Source organism: Myxocyprinus asiaticus, chromosome 12 (assembly GCF_019703515.2).
Source record: "Myxocyprinus asiaticus isolate MX2 ecotype Aquarium Trade chromosome 12, UBuf_Myxa_2, whole genome shotgun sequence".
Classification (NCBI taxonomy): domain Eukaryota; kingdom Metazoa; phylum Chordata; class Actinopteri; order Cypriniformes; family Catostomidae; genus Myxocyprinus; species Myxocyprinus asiaticus.
The window spans coordinates 2,576,302-2,601,214 of NC_059355.1; the positions used below are offsets into that span (position 1 = coordinate 2,576,302).

General features: G+C 36.8%; 1 protein-coding gene across 5 annotated transcripts in view; it reads left to right on the plus strand.

Annotated features, from left to right (window-relative positions):
• LOC127449222 (inositol polyphosphate-4-phosphatase type I A-like) overlaps positions 1–21,717 on the plus strand; it is a 111,974-nt gene extending 90,257 nt beyond the window's left edge. For 4 of the 5 annotated variants that reach the window (XM_051712505.1, XM_051712510.1, XM_051712513.1 and 1 more), the window contains 3 exons: positions 19,015–19,146; positions 19,541–19,663; positions 21,593–21,717. In XM_051712505.1, the coding sequence (XP_051568465.1) occupies positions 19,015–19,146; positions 19,541–19,565 (157 nt within the window). In that variant the 3' untranslated portion in view covers positions 19,566–19,663; positions 21,593–21,717. Of the gene's footprint in view, positions 1–4,657; positions 4,742–19,014; positions 19,147–19,540; positions 19,664–21,592 lie in introns of those variants that run through there. The other variant, XM_051712512.1, reaches the window with a different exon arrangement.
• The last annotated feature ends 3,196 nt before the right edge of the window (positions 21,718–24,913 follow it).

Genomic DNA, 24,913 nt, shown 5'->3' on the forward strand with positions numbered 1-24,913 from the left:
TCTCGTGGAGGCTTGCGGAACCTCTTGTACTGCAAATAACAGAGCACTTGACCCACTCTGCAGTTCCTTTTGGTAGTTGGGAGACTAATTGTTCCAGTATCACGAGATCAATGACACCCCCAACGTCGCTGGGCTCTTCAGCCAGCACCCACTGCCGGCAGGCATTGCGGAGCTATTGAGCAAAGGCAAACAGGCGGCCGACTACCGGTCAGCAGCGGTAGGAGGTGGACTGCCCATTGCGCCTGTGGCCATTCCAGAGCTTGGGCAGTGCGCTCGAAGAGCTCCAGAAAGGCCTCCGGGTCATCTTGCACCCCCATCTTTGCCAGCGTCACATAGGGGTTCGCTGCTGCCGAGGTGAAATATTTTTTTAGGCTCATTAAAATTAGATTATAAACAATTGATAGTAATGATAATAATAGTAATTGAAAAATAAACCATGACCTTTAGAATGTTTTACACAAACCTCATAAAGTTTTGTTTTATAAAACGGCTGCAACAGTGATTGTCAGGGACATAATTTGATGTTCCAGCATATTATCAGAGTTTGGACATGAACTTTATTAATGCTGATGGAATCTCCAAACTGCAAAAGCAGAAATTGTGCAATGAACTATTTCTCAGGAAATTAGCAAATTTTGCTATCGTTGGTGGCCTATTTACCTTAATGGCTTTGAAGGAATATTCCGGGATCAATACAAGCTAATGCTCAATCAACAGCATTTGTGGCATAATGCTGATAACCACAAAAATATGTCTTGTGACAAGACATAAACAATATGCGTGTTAACATGATTTAAGTGTGATAAAAATCCCTTACTAACCTTTTCTGTGTAAAGTTATAGCCAATTTTACAACTTCATTGCCACGATGATGTAATGTCAACAAACCCTAAAATGAAATAAATTACGATTTAAACAACTTTACAGTTCAAATAATACATGAGTTTAACAGAAGAATTAATGTAAGTGCTTTTGTAAAATTATAAGCTTCACATTTCTGCCTTTAAACCCTCCAAAATTGGCCCCATTGACTTCCTTTGTAAGAGTCTCACTGTAACCTCTGGATGAATCAAAATTAATTTTGTGGAAATCAGTATTATGCCACAAAAGCTGTCAATTGAGTTCAACTTGTATTGAATCTGGATTATTCCTTTAACTGCCAGAGTAACACCTGCCTGAATTAATGTTTTGATAGTTCTTTAGGACACACAGGGGTGTAGATTCCGGGGGATAGGAGGAGGTAACCCTCCCTCATTATTTATACCATGATCAATGGAAACATGTAAACCCCCTTCCCCCCCAACGTTCAAGCAAAATCTACTCCACTCAGGACACAATTTGTGTGTTTTGTCCTTTTATCCGAGAGAGAGAGAGAGAGAGAGAGCCTTTCTGACGCTCTGATTATGCTCACGAACGCGCAGTGCTGTTGTGCACGTGCACCAGACATCTGTCACACTGTGACGAGTTTCTGGCTCATCTGATGCACAAGAGCAGAGCGGATCTTCACGCGCACGGGGAAACACTCACGCACTCCACCAAAGCTGGATCAAGACGTCCGAAACCCTCCAAACTTCCACTGGGCCGGGCCAGCAGGCCAGCAACCCCCGATCTGGACCGATGTGCTGGCCGAGATGTCGCGACACATTTATATTAGGAATAAGATCGGCGAGGGCATCCAAGCGCCTATATTTCAGGTGAGCACCATTAAGACTTGAGATAAAATAGGTGTAATGTAGTTTGTTCATTATTGGGAAAATTGTGTATAATTTTATATAAATAAATAAATGAATAGAACACTTTTTTGTTCAGTACTTACTCTAGAGAGTGTTTTATTGTGAACTTTTTACAGTGAAACTCTTCTGTGGGATGTTACACTAAGTACACTTTGCACATGCTGCACTTTGTTTCAGTAGGTTCTATGATTTTGTTGTTTTTTCTTTATTGGATGGGGATTGGGGGTGTATAAGTCACTTTTATGAATCAAAACATCTATCATCAAATCACATTATATATCTGTAACTAGTTTTAGTATGGAGAATCCTTGTGTTTTGACAATAATAATGAAGAAAATACACTTGGAGCACCTGACTACACAACGATCAACCCCTAATGCTGTGAAATGAGCACATTGACCCACTTTTGGGTGGCCCTATTTAATAGACTTTGAAAAGAACGAAATCTGTCTATACTGTAATACTACTAGAGAGCTCTAGAGACCACTAAAATAGAAACAAATCAGACCTGGCTAATTAATGTGGCCCTGAAGTTGGTGTTACTATTTTTTGTCAGTTTCCACATAATCTCTTCCTTTCTCCCTCTCTCTTTCATTCTCATTTGCTCTCATTCTTTCTTGTTCTTTCAGACATCCTGTTGTACAGTTGTTGTTTTTGTTGTTTTCTTTTTGGCAGATGCTCTTTGCACTAAGTGCAAATAGTGGCAGATACTCTTACACCCCTGTTTAAATACTAACATACAGTATAGTGGGATCACTGCAGCATTTTTATTGTTTATTTGGAGTCCCACAGACACCCTACACCAACCCCTACCTTACAAAAATTAACCATGGTTTTACTACAGTAACCATAGTAACCACAAAATTAAACATGGTTACTATTAACTACTATTAACAACATTTTACTGTTGTAACACCATGGATAGTACATCAGAACTACAGTATATAGTTTCCACCAAAACACATGGTTACTACAATATTACTACAGTAAAACCATGGTTAATGTTATCTGCATCAAATCCTTCTCTCATCTCCTCGACCTTCACTGTGACCAATTCACTGCGAGGAATCTCTTTTATTTATTACTATAAGTAGTATTATAGGAAATATTAAGAGTAGAGACATGGGAAAAAGTATGTCAAGGGATGGGATTTGAACCCAGATCTCCAGCGTGACAACACATACACATACCATCATTACACCCAGAGCTACTACAGCTGTACATGGGGATGCAGTTTGTCATAAAATCCTGTGTTTCCACCAGATTATTGGAGCACAAATAGTCACTTAGTTATCCAATCTCTTAATCCACTAAATGTCTAACCCATTAACCAGTTTTATGTATTTGCCCCATCACGAAAAATTCAATTATGCCCACCTTCATTTGATCAGCATGAATAAATCTGTCCTGGCTGTCTTGAGTTTGGTCTGAGCAGTGGTGGGCGGGGTTAGTTTAAATAGCCTCTGCCAACAATATGGGCTATTTGCACTTAGTGTAAATAGACACTCTGTTTCTTTTTTAAGGAAGCCAGGGTAAGAAAGGGTTAACCCTTAAATGCATACCTCGGGTCTTTAGCGACCTGGGACCTCATTCCCCCTCTTTTTGCCTCATCCATTTTTTGGAGTTATGCCCACACCTCTTTAGGACGGTATTCCTCAACCTTTCTCTTATAAATAGTGTAACAACAAAACAAAAACAAATTTGCCAAAATATATTTTTTATAATCGCTTAATTACCAAAAGTGCATAGGACCATTAGTGACCAGAAATACATAATAGTGTCACTCTTTTTTCTTCTTCTTCTTCTTCTTCTTCTTCTTTTTTTTATTTTTTTATTTCATATCATTATATACATTTACTGTCACAGGATATCTATTTGTTTATTACAAGACTAAAGAGTGCCATATTCATACAAATTACTACTGTATTACGGTGATTTACTGCACAAAGATGGTGAATTATCAATATCCCATATGCGTGTACACATACATATTATACTTGTTATTTCTTACTCAAGGTCGTGCTGTTGTTTCATTGATTGAATTGATTTACAATTGACATTGCTATTTGATGAAGAAGCAACATGGAAGTGAACTATAGCAAGTATAACACATGAAAAGTATGATATGACTATTGACATTTGGGTGTACTAATTACTCTGTCTGAAAAGTAATTGCATTACTTATTACTAATTACTTTCTAAAACCCTTATCAACCTCGACCAGATGAAAAATACAAGGAAAGACATGAAACTGTTCTTTTAATTCTTTCAAATAAATCATATACAATCAAATAAATTATTCATGAACTTGCCAAAGAATTTAAAGGGGCAGCATTAAATAAGAAAACATATATTTTAACATTAGACGTTAAATTTAGATTTTAAATTCACTATTATTTTATATAGAATTGTTCTAGAGTCTATACAGTATTTAACACAATTACATCAGAAGTAACTGTAATTAAATTACTGCGGGTAATCCCTTACCTGACTTTTTTCAATAAAAAAATAATTTAATTACAGTAATTAATTACTTAGTAATGCATTACACCCAACACTGACTATGGCAGCACTTGACAAACATTCCTCTTCAAATTGATTTGGTTCATTTGGTGTTTCCTCTACCAAAACAGTCCATATCTTTTTTATTATTCATGTAAAGTAAACCTTTTTTAATGAGTTACTCAGCAAGCAAATTCAGCAGATATTCAAAAGTGCTCAGCCATTCAGCTAAATACTGAACCTGATCCCTGATTCTGACTTAAGCTCTAATATCAATTATTGATTTTTTTATAAATTTGTTTGTAAAATGTACTAATAATAATATAATCTCAAACGTCCCTTGTAAATGGTTGATTTGTGGTTGTGAAGTACACCCATATATGAAACAATTCATTCATGATTTCATCATTGCACCTTCTACAGGTGAACAGGGGAACATATTCACGGCGCAGTCGACTGAAAAGGTCTGACGGCAGCACCACCTCCACCAGTTTTATCCTGAGACAGGTAAAGACATACACCTTAGCCAAATACATTTAAACTCAGTTTTTCACAATTCCTCACATTTAATCGTAGAAATCATTCCCTGTCTTAGGTCAGTTAGGATCACTACTTTATTTTAAGAATGTGAAATGTCAGAATAATAGTAGAGAGAATGATTTATTTCAGCTTTTATTTCTTTCATCACATTCCCAGTGGGTCAGAAGTTTACATACACTGTTAGTATTTGGGAGCATTGCCTTTAAATTGTTTAACTTGGGTCAAACGTTTTGGGTAGCCTTCCACAAGCTTCTCACAAAAAATTGCTGGAATTTTGTCCCATTCCTCCAGACAGAACTGGTGTAACTGAGTCAGGTTTGTAGGCCTTCTTGCTCGCACACGCTTTTTCAGTTCTGCCCACAAATTTTCTATCGGATTGAGGTCAGGGCTTTGTGATGGCCACTCCAATACCTTGACTTTGTTGTCCTTAAGCCATTTTGCCACAACTTTGGAGGTGTGCTTGGGGTTATTGTCCATTTGGAAGACCCATTTGCAACTGAGCTTTAACTTCCTGGTTGATGTCTTCAGATGTTGCTTCAATATATCCACATAATTTTCCTTCCTCATGATGCCATCTATTTTGTGGAGTGCACCAGTCCCTCCTGCAGCAAAGCACCCCCACAACATGATGCTGACACCCCCATGCTTCACGGTTGAGATGGTGTTCTTCAGCTTGCAAGCCTCACCCTTTTTACTCCAAACATAACGATGGTCATTATGGCCAACCTGTTCAATTTTGTTTAATTAGACCAGAGGACATTTCTCCAAAAAGAAAGATCTCTGTCCCCATGTGCACTTGCAAACTGTAGTCTGGCTGTTTTATGGTGGTTTTGGAGCAGTGGCTTCTTCCTTGCTGAGCAGCCTTTCAGGTTATGTCGATATAGGACTTGTTTTACTGTGGATATAGATACCTGTCTACCTGTTTCCTCCAGCATCTTCACAAGGTCTTTTACTGTTGTTCTGGGATTGATTTGCACTTTTCACACTAAACTACGTTCTTCTCTAGGAGACAGAATGCATCTCCTTCCTGAGCAGTATGATGGCTGTGTGGTCCCATGGTGTTTATACTTGCGTACTATTGTTTGTACAAATGAATGTGCTACCTTCAGGTGTTTGGAAATTTCTCCCAAGGATGAACCAGACTTGTGGAGGTCCACATTTTTTTTCTGAGGTCTTGGCTGATTTCTTTTGATTTTCTCATGATGTCAAGCAAAGAGGCACTGAGTTTGAAGGTAGGCCTTAAAATACATCCACAGATACACCTCCGATTCAGTACACCTCCTATCAGAAGCTAATTGGCTAGTTGTCTAAAGGCTTAATGTCATTTTCTGGAATTTTCCAAGCTGCTTAAAGGCACAGTTAACTTAGTGTATGTAAACTTCTGACCCACTGGAATTGTGATATGGTCAATTAAAAGTGAAACAATCTGTCTGTAAACAATTGTTGGAAAAATTACTCATGTCATGCGCAAAGTAGATGTCCTGAATGACTTGCCAAAACTATAGTTTGCTAATATTAAATCTGTGGAGTTTTAATGACTTCAACCTAAATGTATGTAAACTTCTGACTTCAAATTTGTGTGTGTGTGTGTGTGTGTATATATATATATATATATATATATATATATATATATATATATATATATATATATATATATATATATACAGTTGTGCTCAAAAGTTTGCATACCCTGGCAGAAATTGTGAAATTTTGTGTCTTTTATTTAAGGATAGTGATCATATGAAGCCATTTATTATCACATAGTTGTTTGGCTTCTTTTTAAATCATAATGATAACAGAAATCACCCAAATGGCCCTGATCAAAAGTTTACATACCCTTGAATGTCTGGTCTTGTTACAGACACACAAGGTGACACACACAGGTTTAAATGGCAATTAAATGTTAATTTCCCACACCTGTGGCTTTTTAAATTGCAATTAGTGTCTGTGTATAAATAGTCAATGAGTTTGTTAGCTCACACGTGGATGCACTGAGCAGGCTAGATACTGAGCCATGGGGAGCAGAAAAGAACTGTCAAAAGACCTGCGTAACAAGGTAATGGAACTTTATAAAGATGGAAAAGGATATAAAAAGATATACAACGCCTTGAAAATGCCAGTCAGTACTGTTCAATCACTTATTAATAAGTGGAAAATTCAGGGATCTTTTGATACCAAGCCAAGGTCAGATAGACCAAGAAAGATTTCAGCCACAACTGCCAGAAGAATTGTTCGGGATACAAAGAAAAACCCACAGGTAACCTCAGGAGAAATACAGGCTGCTCTGGTAAAAGACGGTGTGGTTGTTTCAAGGAGCACAATATGACGATACTTCAACAAAAATGAGCTGCATGGTCGAGTTGCCAGAAAGAAGCCTTTACTGCGCCAATGCCACAAATGACAACACCTTGACACACCTCACAGCCTCTGGCACATTGTAATTTGGAGTGAGAGACTAAAATGGAGCTTTATAGTCACAACCATAAGCGCTATGTTTGGAGAGGGGTCAACAAGGCCTATAGTGAAAAGAATACCATCCCCACTGTGAAGCATGGTGGTGGCTCACTCATGTTTTAGGGGTGTGTGAGCTCTAAAGGCACGGGGAATCTTGTGAAATTTGATGGCAAGATGAATGCAGCATGTTATCAGAAAATACTGGCAGAGAATTTGCATTCTTCTGCACGAAAGCTGCGCATGGGATACTCTTGGACTTTCCAGCACGACATTGACCCTAAGCAAAAGGCCAAGTTGACCCTCCAGTGGTTACAGCAGAAAAAGGTGAAGGTTCTTGAGTGGCCATCACAGTCTCCTGACATTTATATCATCAAGATCTCAAACGTGTGGTTCATGCAAGACGACCAAAGACTTTGCATGACCTGGAGGCATTTTGCCAAGACAAATGGGCAGCTATACCACCTGAAAGAATTTGGGGCCTCAAAGACAACTATTACAAAAGACTGCACACTGTCATTAATGCTAAAGGGGGCAATACACAGTATTAAGAACTAAGGGTATGCAAAATTTTGAACAGGGGTAATTTCATTTTTTTCTTTGTTGCCATGATTTGTTTTATGATTGTGCCATTCTGTTATAACCTACAGTTGAATATGAATCCCATAAGAAATAAAAGAAATGTGTTTAGCCTGCTCACTCATGTTTTCTTTAAAAATGGTACATATATTACCAATTCTCTAAGGGTATGCAAATTTTTGAGCACAACTGTATATACTGTATATATGAATTAATTAAATAATTAATTATATTAATTAATATAAATAGATATTAATATTTATATTAAGGTTATTCACATATATGTATGTGTGTGTGTGTGTGTGTGTGTGTATATTTTAACTCAGCAAAAAATAAATGTCCTCTCACTTTCAACTGCTTTTATTTTCAGCAAACTTAACATGTGTAAATATTTGTATGAACATAAAAAGATCAACAACTAAGACATAAACTGAACAAGTTTCACAGACATGTGACTAACAGAAATGGAATAATGTGTCCCTCAAAATCTGGGGGTCAAAATCTAAAGTAACAGTCAGTATCTTGTGTGGCCACCAGCTGCATTAAGTTCTGCAGTGCATCTCCTGCTCATGGACTGCACCAGATTTGCCAGTTCTTGCTGTGAGATGTTACCCCAATCTTCCACCAAGGCACTTGCAAATTCCCAGACATTTCTGGGGGGAATGGCCCTAGCCCTCACACTCCGATCCAACAGGTCCCAGACGTGCTCAATGAGATTGAGATCCGGCCTCTTCGCTGGCCATGGCAGAACACTGACATTCCTGTCTTGCAGGAAATCACACAGAGAATGAGCAGTATGGCTGGTGGCATTGTCATGCTGGAGGGTCATGTCAGGATGAGCCTGCAGGAAGGGTACCACATGAGAGAGGAGGGTGTCTTCCCTGTAACGCACAGCATTGAGATTGCCTGCAGTGACAACAAGTTCAGTCCGATGATGCTGTGACACACTGCCCTAGACCATGATGGACCTTCCACCTCCAAATCAATCCTGCTCCAGAGTACAGGCCTCGGTGTAATGCTCATTCCTTCGACGAAACACACAAGTCCGACCATCACCCCTGGTGAGACAAAACCGTGACTCGTCAGTGAAGAGCACTTTTTGCCAGTCCTGTCTGGTCCAGTGAAGGTGGGTTTGTGCCCATAGGCGACGCTGTTGCCGGTGATGTCTGGTAGGGACCTGCCTTACAACAGGCCTACAAGCCCTCAGTCCAGCTTCTCTCAGCTTATTGTGGACAGTCTGAGCACTGATGGAGGGATTGTGCATTCCTGGTGTAACTCGGGCCGTTGTTGTTGCCATCCTGTACCTGTCTTGCAGGTGTGATATTCGGATGCAGGTGTTGTTACACGTGGTCTGCCACTGTGAGGACGATCAGCTGTCCTTCCTGTCTCCCTGTAGTGATGTCTTAGGCATCTCACAGTATGGACATTGCAATTTATTGCCCTGGCCACATCTGCAGTCCTCATGCCAAAATGCAGCATGCCTAAGGCACGTTCACGCAGATGAGCAGGGACCCTGGGCATCTTTCTTTTGGTGTTTTTCAGAGTCAGTAGAAAGGTCTCTTTAGTGTCCTAAGTTTTTATAACTGTGACCTTAATTGCCTACCTTCTGTAAGCTGTTAGTGTCTTAACGACTGTTCCACAGGTGCATGTTCATTAATTGTTTATGGTTCATTGAACAAGCATTGAAAACATTGTTTAAACACTTAACAATAAAGATCTGTAAAGTTACTTGGATTTTTACAAAATGATCTTTAAAATACAGTGTCCTGAAAAAGGGACTTTTTTTTTTTTTGCTGAGTTTATATATTTATGATTACTCAATTACCTAAATGTAATTTGATATCATACTTTCATGTCTTACTGTCTTTAACCGTTTTATCCATTTATTCACACTCAAAATTTAGGTTACATTTAAGAATGTGAAAGTACCCAAGAAAATAGCAAGGTTTTGATCAAAGATTAAAAACAGCATTCATAAATGGAAAAAGTGTGGAGAATGATTTTGTAAATTAAATTAAGAAAGACGAATCGTAGAACAAATAAAGGGAAAGATACTGGAGAAAAAAATGTCTGTATATTCTAATTAGATAACAGAGGGAGAAAGAGAGAATGAAAGAAGCAGAGAGAGGCTCTCTCACATCAGCACTCACAGTCAAGGAGAAAACACGTCAGCAGCAGCTCTTACTGGAATGCTGCTTGGCCAATCAGCATGCAGCTGGTCAACTGTGTCATCAGGTTGAGATTGAGGAAGGGTTCTCTCTCTCTCTCTCTCTCTCTCTCTCTCTCCCTCTCTCTCTTTCTCTGATGTGGGGAGCATTGCCGTGCCGTGTGTGTGTGAGCGTGTTGTGCTGAGAGATGATGAAACGTCCGCGTCAGTGAGCCTTTGGGAAGCTTCTCCCTGCCTGAGGATGTGAGAGAATTGGAGGCTGAACAAGGGATCTACTCCATCCTGCAGGCCGAGCCATCTGCACAGGCCTGCTTTCCCTCTTTCTCTCTCACTCTCTCCATCCTCTTTCTCGTGAGGCATCTCTCACTCTTTTTTTCCTCCTTGTTCTTCCTCTGTGGAGCAAGGGGATCATCATCCCCCCATCGATTTTTTTTCGTGGTGGTGGTGGCTCCCTCCTCCCCCTCTCTCTTCATTTCCACCACCACCTCCTTCTCTTTTTTTCTCTATTCTTCAAGAGGACCTCTTTGGAATAGCAAACCTCCATGTATGACAATTTGTACCTGCATGGATTTGAAGACTCGGAGGCGGTGAGTTATTTTTCTCTCAATTGGAATTGGCTACTGCTATATATAGTGTTCTCCCACTGGCTATATATGTGTGTGTGTGTGTGCGTGTGTGTATATGTACAGAACACTTGCTCAGCTGTGCTGCAAATACAGGGCCTGTGAGACTCAGTGTACCATGATTTTCTAAGATGCAGCCCACCGATCTCCGTGGGTGTACTATAGAGAGATGTTCATCAGGGTTGTGTCTATTTGTGTGTTTCTGTATATGTTCTTAATTGCACACATTCCCAATGAACAATCACTCCTATTCCATATGGCACATTTCAAGCTAAAAAAAAAACTGCATCTTCAATGGAAGTTTAAGGATTATGCTGAGGAAAAAACATTATGTAGCATTCTGTTCTCTGTGGGGCCTATGTGCCATCACTTTAAGGTTGAAATTAGAGTAGGGGTACTCGAGTTTGGACTCGGACTTGGACTTGTCACGGACTCGGATGCATTTTTACTCTGACTTGACTCGGACTCGAGCCTTCGGGACGAGTCCAGCCGAGTCCATGACATTTGTGATGCAATGGAAGAAAAAAAAGAACAAAACAGAAATTAATGAATACATCTCTGTCTGCATGCAGCTGTATTAGCCCCTGAAGTCATAGACGTAGCCAGAGTTGTTTCACTGCGTTTAAGCAAACACACGCACACACACTTATGCACGTGCACAGGCACACTCATCAGTCAACCAATACACTTGAATGTTACTACAGAAACTACTGTATAACATTGATTACTGAGGTGGCTGGCACAACAAAAACATAAATACGGGTATGTATCCAATGTAATAGAAACTAAACAAGGCAGTTTCACACGACACGGGACCTGACAACTGGTAAAATTTATGTGGCGTTTGTGCAGCCAAGACGGTGCTTGTATTGCGGTTTCATCATGGTTAAAAACTTAAAATCAAGAACTTCATCCCAGTGAGTCAAGTCACCCACATCATGTCTCTCACAGTTTACTAAAAACAGCATATCAAAATAAAAATACATAAAAATAGTATTAATACTGGATATTAAGTCTTTTTAAGTGTAATGTATCTACACATGTAGGCTTCTGTAGTCTCTTGTGGTCCACGCAGTGTTGTCAGCTTGAACTGCTCCATAATAGCTTGATTAATTAACTGTGTAACTTTTTAAAAAGTCGAGGAAAAAGCATTATTGCTAAAGCAGACGGCAACTTTAAACAGATAAACAGCACCTATTTATTATTGATTGATTATTTTCAAAGCATTGGCGAGCTGCTTAAAATACATTCTTTTACAGCATTTGTCCAACATTCATAACATTCAACCATGCACAATAAAATATTAGGATATTTTGGGCAGTGAAATGTTTTGTTTATAATTTAATTATAGACTATAAAATAAATGTATTATTCGATGACAGAGTTTGTGTATGAAGCTAAACTTCATGTTACGAGATGAATTTAGTTGGTTATGACATTTTTATTTTAAATGTTTATTTTATTTTATTTTTATTGTAAACCATCGGGTAACTTATGCACGTCTTTTTTTAGCCTACGTCTCTGACACTTTTGAAGGACAATTCTGTTAAATTTATGACTCAAAAGTATTATTCTCCATGTTTTTGCAGTTAAAGAAGAGTTCAATGAAATTTTGTTTGGTTGATAGTTAAAGATTTCAGACTGATTGCAGACCAACGCTGCTGCCGTTCAAGCAAATATCAATTTATTTATTTTATATATTCTTCGGCAGGTGCTGAGAGACGCTCACGGACACATCAGGGATTTAGGTACACGAGCAGCATGCAGAACTGCCCTGCATTGTGTGGTTTCCCACAAATTAACTAGAAAATCATGTCCGTGATGACATGGCCCTAATATTGTCAGTGGGCTTTTCCTGTGTTTTTGGATGTAGCATTTGCAGTCAAGTCGTGAGACGTAACTTTTCTCAGCGAGTGCTAATTACTACTGTGTTGGCTCATTTGTATGTATTGTGTTTTCCCAAATCAGTCGGCAGATAGAGAAAAAAGATTCAGAAAGAAATCTCAGTATAGACTTTTATGTTTTAGATAGGGATAATTTTAAGTAAAACTAAATTAAATTGAATTGACAATGTGAAAATGAACTAGAAATAAAAACTAAATTAAAATTCTTAATAATAATAACTCTGGTTTGACTAACGCAGCTTTAACTTTCTTTAGTCTATGTTTGAATGGAGGGGAAAAGCAACAAATAATTGAAATGTCAACAGAAAGCAATAAGAGGTGTGTTAAAGGACAGTTTTGTCTTCATACACCTAAAGCATATGCTTTCATTCTGAAATCACTTTGAAGTTTGTTCAGCAGGAAACTAATCATAAAATATAGAGGTGTTTTTGTTACATTTATATTGACAAACTGTTTTTCTTTGTTGTGAAGTTTAAAATAAGTTTAAAATATTGATGTTGAGTTCATGGACACAATTTTAATTCAGATTCATGATAGACTAATTCGGACTCGGTCTTGAGTCTGACTAGTCCCCTTTTGGACTCGGACTCAACACGGACTCGATTGTTTAAAGACTCAGACTTGACTCGGAATCTACTAAGGTGGACTTGAACCCAACACTAGTTGAAATTGTTTAATTTATTATTGGATAGTCTGTAGAAATGTAAAGCATAATATACTGTCTGGCTTTTAAAGGGCCAGAGTCCTTTCTTGCCAATGATGTGTAGAATGTAATGAGTCACATGGCTTAGGAGCCTCACTTGAATGCCTTTAAATGAATTCGAGCCAAGAGTCTGGAAAAGCCATCAGGGATTGTGTGTGTATATTTTAGAGACCTATATAACCTACTCTAATTCTCATCAGCTGTGTTTATATTTTTCTGTTCCATATGTGTGGAGTCCATTTACACATTTATCTATACTATAGATACAGAGAGGATAAACAGTGTGAAATAACAATAGTTTTATATAAGTAAAAACAAAATCATTGAAAATATGGATAAAATAAATATTCAAGAAGTGTTGTTTGTTTTGCGATATATATATATATATATATATATATATATATATATAGGGTTGGGGAGTAACGGAATACATGTAATGGGATTATGTATTTAAAATACAAAATATAAGTAACTGTATTCCACTACAGTTACAGTTTAAATCATTGGTAATTAGAATACAGTTACATTCAAAAAGTATTTTGATTACTGCAGAGATTATTGTCATTTGTTTCCTTTAATATTTAGTCCTTTCAGATGGAAAACATTTATACATATAAATGATGCGATCCAAAGTGCATTTGAACAGCGGTGAAACACTTTCTTATGATGTGTTACATTCATACGAGCAGACAGAGAAGTAAGTTTGAAGTAAGTTTGGAGCAGAAGAAATAGAAATAAACCTTGTGTAAATTGTCAGCTTTACGCTAAGCTAAAATGCTATTTCTAGACATTTTACATGCACGTTACCAGACACGATCATATTTTTTATCAAGAAAATTCACGTTAGATCATAATTTCTTTTTTCTAGTAAGATCTTTGATATTAGGGCAAAAATCATATTCTTGATGATAATTTTTGTATTGTTTTCCTGTAAAAATATCTAAAAATCTTTAAAACAAGATCAATTTGATTTATCTTGTTTTAGAAACAACACTGCATAAGATATTTCTGTTTTTCAGAGAATGTATTTTTAACATGTGTATTTTGTCTTACTGTACTGAGTTTTTATAGTCAAAACAAGTGAAAAAATCTACCAGTGCTGAAGAAGTAATCCAAAGTATTCAGATTACATTACTGACCTTGAGTAATCTAACGGAATACATTACAAATTACATTTTACAGCATTTATTCTGTAATCTGCAGTGGAATACATTTCAAAAGTAACCCTCACAACCCTGTATACACAAATGATCTTTGCTAAGGATACATCCAGAAGTACATTTTAGCAGAGTGTTGTATCAGAATAAAAACTCTTCAAGTTCCACTACATACTCTTAAAAGAAGAGACATTTTGCTCTGTCGTGTCATTAGAATTGCAACCCAGCTTTAATGTTAATGTAAAACTTGTAAGATTAATAAAAGCTTGATTTAGTTAATGAGAAACACTTTTCCACTTGGTTAAACTTCATTTTCAACTGTTGTGTCATTTATGACATTATACATGAATCTAGCCCTCCAAAGTCACTCTTCTGCAAAAAGAGTGTTATCTCTTCAAAATCGAGGATGAAAGCCATTCATTATAATTTTAGCTTTTTGCTCAGAATCATCACTTCTGCAGCAAAAGATAAGCAAACTTGCGCATTTTTTGTTTCCCGAATCAGGCGTTTTGTGATTGGACTCACCGGCCTCAATTGGGTCCCTGCTGAAGTAAGCTTGTGTGGAGCGGCTGCCTTCAGGGAAAAAGTGTTTCGCCATAGGCAGCATGCTGAGATTTTTTAGCCGACTGTGAGGCTTTTTTGCTCTCTCTCTCTCTTCCTCTCTCTCTCTTCCTCTCTCTCTCTAATGCGATATTGACCTGATCATTCTTTTCACTGACTTGAGCTAATGTTGTTTCCAAATTGGATTAACAGAATACAGCTTCCTAGCTTCACTTTACTTTGACCAGTGTCTCTCATTAATTAGAGGACTATGAGGAAAAAGTGTGAATACAATAGTGCCACTGGTATATGGTATATTTTTAGTATTGGTAAAGAGCTTATAGGGATCAAGTTCTTCTCTCTTAAACATGATGGAACCATCTGAGGACTTTATGGAGATTTCAGGTGAAAATGTTCAGATTGTGTATTGTGAAGTTTTTCGTGATCCTGAGAAGAAAGCAGCAAAGGTATGTATTCTTATCTAAATAGGCTATGTATAATGTGTGATTGCATGGGGAATGCTAATAGGATATCAACTGAGCTATTAAGGGCATCTTTTGGGCAGCTTTTGTGCACTAAAGAAAATGTTTACAGTGTATTGTGTGTTGTCAAAGAAAGATTAAAAGTAAAAGGAACTTCTCTAACAATCTGTGGATAAATAGAAACTAAAGAGCATACAAGCAGCTGAAATAGTAGTTGGAAGCTAATAACTATACACATATATTTATAGTTTGTGTATTAAACATAATAGGTTTCTGTCCATCCGCAGATTTCGGGTGAAGTTCTATAGGTAACACTATTTTAAAATTCAGTGTTTAAATAGTGTCTCAAACTGTGAAAGATTAATAAAGGTAAGAATCACAGTCCAAAACAGCATAATGTGTAGGATACTCTGTTTTACTCTGTGAATGTTCAAAAAACATATTGTTTTTATATACAATACCCAACAACTGCTGTTTTACTACATAAAAAAAATAAAATAAAAAAAATCATGACCTGCAATTGTTAGTTCAAGGATGTATTTCTGCTTGATCTAACTTATAAAATGTAAGTTCTTTGGCATAACCTAATATGTCAGGTTTATATTGATTTTAAACAGCATTTTGCTATTTTTATAATTTTTATGCATATTTAAAAGGTAATTAAAATGGTAAAAAACTGGAATGGTGACCAGTAAGAGCACCTAAAATATACAGTTTCCCTTTTACATTTATATAAATTGTAACCTAAAATCTTGATATTGATATTTAATTAAAAGAAAATCATTGATATTTAATTACAGTAATATCAGTAACAAAACTGAACTAGATATGTACAATTTTGTCAAGACAAACTTTAATGTTATAAGGAGATAGACAGATGGATGGACGGATAGATAATGATAAAGATAGGTATACTTAAAAAAATTATCTTTTAAGGTACACATTTCAATTTCATAACAAAATTCAACATTTCAAATTTCACAAATTCAAATTTCATAACAGAAAATTAAATTGTGTTAAATTTAATGAAATTCAATTAATATTTATTTTATTAAATTTTACGCAGTTCAATTTTAATGAAATTTTGTTTGAAATTGTGTGAAATTGAAATGCGTAAATCTTAATGCATTTTTTGAGTGTAGGTAGGAAGGTGGATGGATGGACGGACGGACAGATAGACAGATAGATGGACGGATGGATAGACAGACTCGAGAGATTCATTGTGTAGAAAATTACAACAGCTCATCCCTCTCTCATTGAAAATGACAAACTGAAAATCTTACTTTGTGAAGGACCTACTTCCTCTTTAGTGGCTGATCGCATCCAACACCTGTTTGAGACGTTTAGCTAACTGTTAATATTATTGTGCATCTATACTGTATCTAGAGTACAATTACATTATACTGTATGCATTTGTTTTCCTACTCACCTTTCTTGTTTTGTGATACTGTTCTGTCTTATCATTATTTATCTATTATTTTATTAATGTATATTTTATCTTTATTTATTTATTTGCAATGCTTTGGCAATGTGTACTTATGTATGTCATGCCAATAAAGCAATATTAATTGAATTGATTGAATGGACAGACAGACAGACGATCAATCCATCAGTTAGAAAAGACAAAGCAACCTGAGTCTGAAGGTCTGTTTAGTGGATGTAGCTTGAAAGCTCTAGGATGAGTGCTGTCAGAAATGTTGGTGTTGGTTTGGGGATTTAAAATAAAAAAAAACCCTAACACAAGTCTTTAGAATTACTATATGTTGGCTTTGTCATGCCAACATAATTACAAGATAAAAAAAATATATATATATTAATAATAATAATACATATGAAGAACACAGGGACAATGTGATGTAGACTGTGACCAAAAGGAGCTTACCTGAAGTCTTTAGCTCACAGGTGTATATTACTCGTTTAGCTTAAAGAGCATGTATCTCTATGGGTTGACAGCTCTATCTAGTAAAATAGGTACAGGTGGTCTTTTTTGCTGACCTGTGTTTGCAGTGCTCTGAGTAGGCAAACACGAGAATTGCAAACATAATGAAAATCCAATGTGCATAATGACTAGACTATTTAAAAATGATACATGGCCCAAGAGGATGGTCTGATCTTGTGTTTTATGAGCAAGTGTGGTCATATGTAGAAACTGCAATGAGCAGGGTTTAGTTGCCATAATGTGAACGAATAGTGACTCCAGTCTGTCAAGCTTAAATCTCCATAAAACTACAGAACCACTTCTGAAGAGAAATGATCAAACCTAGACATAGCCACCATATTTGATTTCAGCACTTTATTAATATGATTTGATTTGAGAGTGAATAACAACATAAGTATCAATCTGTTCATAACTCAAAGTGATCATATCACCTAATAAGTCTTGGACTATATTTCATGAGTTACACTGATCATTTTTATTTTGGTTTAATGGTGTTTTTTGTCCTTTTTCAAGCGTGAATGTCTGGAGTCACTATTCACTTATATTAAGGCAAATAAATCATGTCAAGACTTTTTTAAATGTCACATTTGTGTCCCAAATTATTTGTCAAGATTGCATTTCAATAACAGATTTCAAATCAGCAATAACATCTGACAACAATGGTATCATAAATGTAACTAAAATCTGTATTTTTTTAGGGTGGTCCAGTCAATGCACATGCACGTTCTAGAGTCAGCACGCTCTATCAAAAGGCAATTGGCTCAGTTAGGACTTCCATTCCTACAGCAGAGTGTTACGATTTCTCCCATTCATTCTCCTATTGGCAGTCCTTCTCCTTTTTTATACTGTCTCTGGTTCACACTCAGTACGTTTACATGCACTTTAAAAGATTAATTTCAGTCGGACTAAAACAATGCGTCTTTTTAAATTGTTTTATGCTTTAGTCTGACTAAACTGACTGAAATCCTACCAGTGCGACTTTTGCGAAGTTGGACTAACAGACCTTGATAGTGCGATTGTAGCTCGGCTTTTCCCAACATGCACACAGTAATCAGAATAAACTTATGTAGGCATTGTGCACATGCTCTGAAAAACAGAGATGACGCACACCATGTATTTTACACAACATCCTTCCTCGAAATATATGATTCCGAATGTGTCATGTATACAGTGTTGTGAGGGTTACTTTTGAAATGTATTCCACTACAGATTACAAAATACATGCTGTAAAATGTAATTTGTAATGTATTCCGTTAGATTACTCAAGGTCAGTAATGTAATCTAAATACTTTGGATTACTTCTTCAGCACTGGTAGATTTTTTTCACTTGTTTTGACTATAAAAACTCAGTACAGTAAGACAAAATACACATGTTAAAAATACATTCTCTGAAAAACCGAAATATCTTATGCAGTGTTGTTTCTAAAACAAGATCAATCAAACTGATCTTGTTTTAAGGATTTACTTAGACAGACAGATGACGACTGTGGCTCGACCATGCAAAAACCGGCTGTAGCTTGATTATAATTGTGCATGTAAATGTACTGTCGTTCATCAGGGTGGGCCAAGTTAAATAATGAACAGGCATTAATGAACTGTACTTGTGGATGTTACGTCATGCTTTCCATGATATGCCCCTTTAAAGTCAGGTATGTACTGCACATAAGTAATGTGGTATCTGTTTTCCATTCACAGGGTTCAGCTGATTCCTACACTAGCAGGCCATCTGACTCAGATGTGTCGTTGGAGGAGGAGAGGCCGGAGGGGGGTAGTCAGGGTCGGCAGGAGCGAGAACAGCAGGCTGCACTGCAGCTGGAGAGGGCAAAGGTCAGTGTAGACACAAATGAAAATTACTACATATTAATGATGTACAGTATATGATGATATGGAATGTTGTTTTTCACATTCAACACATACTAAACACACTAATAACATGTTGAACTCATGTACACGTATATAGCAGGCTGCATTTTATTTGAAAATCATCAGCATAAAGCATTAGTCACCTGCAATGCATTTTAAAACATGTTGGACACTCATATGCAAGACATGGCTTATAAATACCAACAGACTTAACTTTTGTTATATGATGATGATAACATTTTTACAAGTCATAACTAATGACTCTTGTGCCAAGCTTGTCACAAATGATCAGAATAATATAAAATAGATCATCTCATATGCTTCTAACTATTTAATTTCTTTAAACATCGACTTTCAGGCCAAAGCGGTGGCCTTTGCCGTGAAGACAAATGTCAGTTATTGTGGTGCACTGGATGAAGACGTGCCTGTGCCAGGAACTGCCATATCATTCGATCCAAAAGACTTCCTGCATATCAAAGAGGTACTGTGGCCTGGTGGATTCACTAATGACTTTGGGTGGCAGTGCCCCTGTGTCAATAGGCCCACCCCACCCCCAGTGTTACCACCCTAATTTGGAGTGGTACAATGGTAATTCTGTGGTATTCTCATTTTCCATCCCATTTAGAGTTCAGTGACCCCACATCATACTAAACAGACCAAACTAATTATATTTAAACAAAACATCAATGCATTATGACTGCGTAATATAATTTAGCAGGGTAAAGATTAATTTAAGTTCAATATTGATTAAATATTCACTTATGGTTCATATGAGATTGTCTGAAAAGTCCAAACACTGTGCTAAATATTCACAGGGGTCCAAGTGTTCAATGTAACTGGCTTGCATGTTCTGTCTTAAACACTTATTAAAAAAAAAAACATTTACACATTCTAAAGATTGTAAATTATAACTTACACTTTAATTGAATTAATGAATGAATGAATTAATTAATTAATACTTGGACATCTCTGACATTTTTGTTCTGTGGGTAGAATTTTCAGACGGTCCCTTACAAGTGCTGAAAGCCCATCGGAGCATTTTTAGGCATAATTCTCCAGCTACAACAAACGTTGACCATTTGAGTTCAGTGTTTTATGCCTGTTTTGATTAGTCATATATTCTTTAAACTAATTGTGCTAAAGATATTGTTGTAAAATTGTCATCTCTAGAGAGCGCTGGTAGAAAAAACCAAATATCAAACGAATAAAGAGCCAACAACATCTGGAGATAAGGTAGAAGTTCAGTGTTAGTTTAGCATCTTTGGACCTGCCAGCTCCAGTTTCATTTCTACTTAATGTGGATTATACGTGCTGGTGTAAATGTAAGTTTAAGTTAAATTACTTTTATAGTGCAATTTCCCACATTATTATCATGAAACCCAATCTGGATGTAATTTCCTGCCTTACTGAATGCACCTGAGCCCAAATTGTTAGAGATTGCTCTTATTTGGCAAGCATTCATTATAAAATATTTTTTTGTATGTGTATCTGTCGGGTTTTCATTTCTGGAACAAAATACAGGTCACACTTATGTTATTTATCATGAGGTATTTTTTCCCCACTGCCTTTAATGTTTTGCACTGTATAATGATGAAACAGATGCAGGAAAAGATGTAAAGAAACAGGTATGAAGAAACAGCATCTAGCGTTATGCAGGGCCACACCTCACCTGCAATGGCAAATTTATTATGAATACACTTAAAAACATAAAATTAGAACCCTTATAAACCACCCCACTAAAGCCCAAATAAATGCCTTACCTTCAGTGAGAAAGGCTCTTATGCACATCAACGCACTTCAACCTAATATTATATACAGATTAATATTGGTACTGTTGGGTTCAGGTGCAAGAATGAAAAGCAAATGTGCAACTAACCAGGAGAGAGAGAACAAAGCTATAGAGTTGATCCTGCTGATTCTCTTGCAAACTTAATGCAAGAGAAGCACTAAATAGTCTACAGGGAAGATAACAAACACAACGTCCTCTTTATGAACACCATTTATCAAATACTTAATGCGCACCAATCACAAGGGAGAGGCACACGTGTGCTCAATAACAGAGAATTGAGCTTAATATTAGCAACAGCATTCTCTAATAAGAGGCACACACCAAGCGCGCTCAATAAGGAATGCGCATAGACACTGACAGACATAATAATGATTTAAAAAACACATTAAAGCCATCTTATTGGTCACTTATAATTACGATGCATGCAACTTTTTTAAACTCATAGGAATTGAGATAGATACATGCATTTAAATATTCACTTGTTACACCGGACCATTTAAAATGAACTGGTGAATTTAAAAATGTGCTTAAAAATTCTTGCCACATATTTGGCAATTCCTAAAAGGAGATCAAGCAGATCAAGCTTTCATTTCTTTTGTCCTTTCTCTGTTCCATATGCAGAAGTTTAATAATGACTGGTGGATTGGAAGGCTGGTGAAGGAAGGCTGTGAGATTGGTTTTATCCCCAGCCCCCTGAAGCTGGAGCACATCAGAGCACAGCTGGAACAGAAAAAAAGCCGTGTGCAAGGGTAAGCAGACAGAGAGCCTTCCTACGTAATTGATGGAGCATTTGATTTTCCAGAACCTCATGGTCCTAAATATTCTGAACAACAAAAGCCTTGTTCCTTGATTCTTTTTTAAATTAACCATGCAATGATATCTCTGTGAATATTCCCAAAAATTGCATAACTACATATTTTTAAGCTGTGCATTTAGTCATTTTTGCATGCTATAGAATTTGTCGATTTCATCTATTTGATCCGAAAAACAATTTGGTGCCATTTTCAATCTGTAGAAAACCAAATGCTCTTTACTTGCTATACGTACAGCAAAAGCTTGTAGTTTTAGTAACACAATCCTAAAATGTAGAGAATATTCAGAATGTTAAGTCTATAATAAGTTAGGTATGTTAAGTCTATATGTCACTGCATGCCTAATTTTCTGATATGATATGATAGAAGTCCCAGAATTCAGTTTTGGAATGATTCCATAAATGTTCCACTCCATACACATTGCCATTAAATAAGGGTGGTGCGTTTCAAAAACAGAAATGACCTGGAAAATTTTAAGGAAAATTGGCTTCTGTCTCTGTAACTCGGGGAGCACGGCACTGCTTGTCATATTCTGAAAGCAGGGTGTGGTGGATTTGCATTTCAATTTTATATCAGGACTGAATGTTTCCCTTCTGTTGCTGCTTTTGTTGCTCTGTTTACCTGTTTCTTATATATCAAGACACTTTGTTATTTTGAGCATCATCTTTGTCAAACTTATTATGACTATGAATTTTACCCCAGATCGCACATTTGTACAGTTTACTTTTATTGTTGCTCATAACCATCATGTCTTAGCTACAGTAATGCAGTACCAGATGAGTGGTCTTGTAGAGCCAGACTTTTGGTTATCAAAGTAAAGTCTAGTCTATATTTTCTTTTAAACTCTGGAAGGACGTCTGACAAACATTTAAAGCAACCATCAACAATCAGGTTTTTTTTTTTTTTTTCAGGTGATGTTAGGGCTGGGAAAATATGGATTCAGTGATAGGATAATAGACCAGTGTGCAACAAAGTGGTAGCCCATTCAAAAATGGTGCAGCGTTCTCCGTAAAAAGTTGTTCAGACAAGTTTGTAGACTTTGTGTTCAGAATTTCTGTTCATCCAAAAGTGATTAGTACAGTTATTTCCTGGTCATAACTCTTAACATCATTGAGTTCAAGGATGTCAATCAAAACCTTTTAAAAATTTTTTATATTTGATGGCATGAACCTAATCTAGGCTAAAGCATTAGAATACCAGATGAGAGACCTAGTTTTGGATTAGTATATTGATTTCAGACTGATTTAAATTTGGCAACAGTAGATTAAAAGTTCTGCTGCTGAAATCGGTCTGTGCCTACTGAAATTCGAACCACTGCCACCAGTGGCCAAAGTTGGAAGTGTTGTTGAACTTATGGGCATGTGTGAGCTCCCAAGTAGGTATAGCTGCAGGTCAGAGAACTCCAAATGGGGGCAGAATCTCCAAAAGATGGCAGGGTTACTCCAAAATGGGGCGTACTTACTCCAAAATAGGGTTGCGCCAACTCCAAAAGGGGGCATCACTTCCACTCACGGTTAAAGTTAGGGTAAGGGTTAGGTAAGGGGCTCCCTATATCTTCAATGGCGGTTTGAAGCAACCGCCCTTTTTGAAGCAATGCCTGCAGCTATACCCTTCTCGTGAGCTCCAGCTTCTGTGTGAAATGTCCACAGAGTGGCGCCAGGAAGTTTTAAAGTGGGTTGTAATTAATTTAAAATAATGTAATGCAGTTAACAGGAATGCATATTGTATTAACCAACCCCAAACCTAAACCTAACTATCAGTAAAAATGTCATTTAGATTTAAAATGCAAACTCTGAATCGTGCTCACCTTTGTCTGTGTAAACTTGATTACTTCCTGGTTTCCATGTGACCAGAACTTGTATCTCTAAGGTATTGGTGCTAATTTAGATTTTTTTCAGTGACACGATTCCTTTGATTCTGTTCACCAAAAAGATTCATTCAGATTTGTTAACTGATTCGTTCAAGTTACGCCTTCACTCCTGTATTTGGCGCTAAATGACCGTCTTTTAAGTAATTGCATTGAACAAAAAGCAGTCATTCACAAGCAGAACAAGTCTAATTATACTTTCTTAAAATTTGCGTGTCTACAATTCTACAGAGACATCATAAACATCATAAGCGTTTCCCCACAAATGACAACAAAGCATATCTATCATATTCTGAGCTGCTGAGCACGACTTTTATCAAGCTATACAAAAAAAGACAACAAAACAGTCTAAAAAATTATTATGAGTTTCAATAACATCCGTATTTCTTTGTAATGTGTGGTCATCACTCACTTTTATTCATGATTAATCTGGCCTCTTTTCTTGTTGTACGAGATAGACAAACTGAACGAACAACATGCAGCTCCTCCTCCTTCGTTCAGCCCATCAGCAGATCGTCCACAAACAAAATGACCGACTAATTCAGTGTAATCATTCAGTGAGTCCGACCAATGAAATGCTCCTTCACAGCCCGACTCTCGAAAGTTATTGGCTCACGCTAAAGTCAGTCGTTAATAGGATAGTTCACCCCAAAATTTAAATTCTCTCACCATTTACTAACCGTCATGTTATCCCTGGTGTTTATGACTTTATTTCTTCAGCAGAACACATTTGAAGAAAAATAGAACAATATCTTGGCTCAGTAGGTCAGTATGAGTAAATGATGAGAGAATTTTCGTTTTTGGGTGAACTATACCTTTAAGTTTATAACTGCACTATAATGTTATTGGCTCACACTTTAGTTAGTCTTTAAAAGCAGGACAAAGCAACACAAATGGAATTTGCATGTCTACAAATGTACGAAGACACTTTAAAAATAGAGTTTAAACACCATAACCATTTTCACCACAAATGGCAGGTCTTATTTTCCCTATATTTTGTCTTAATTTTTTACTTAGACAGAGAAAATTTCAAGAAAAGCCTAAATATCTTCCACTGTGCATCAAAGCACATTTCCATCTGTAACTCATGTCATTTTCACACATTCATAAATTGGGGATTATGTTTTGTGTATACTTATAAACTTGTCTTAAGTGCATTTCACCCCTTTATCTCCATGTTGAACAAACAACATGCCTCCTCTCGTACAGTCATTCAGCAGATCCTCATTCACAAACAAGATGACTGAGTGAGTTGTTTATTTC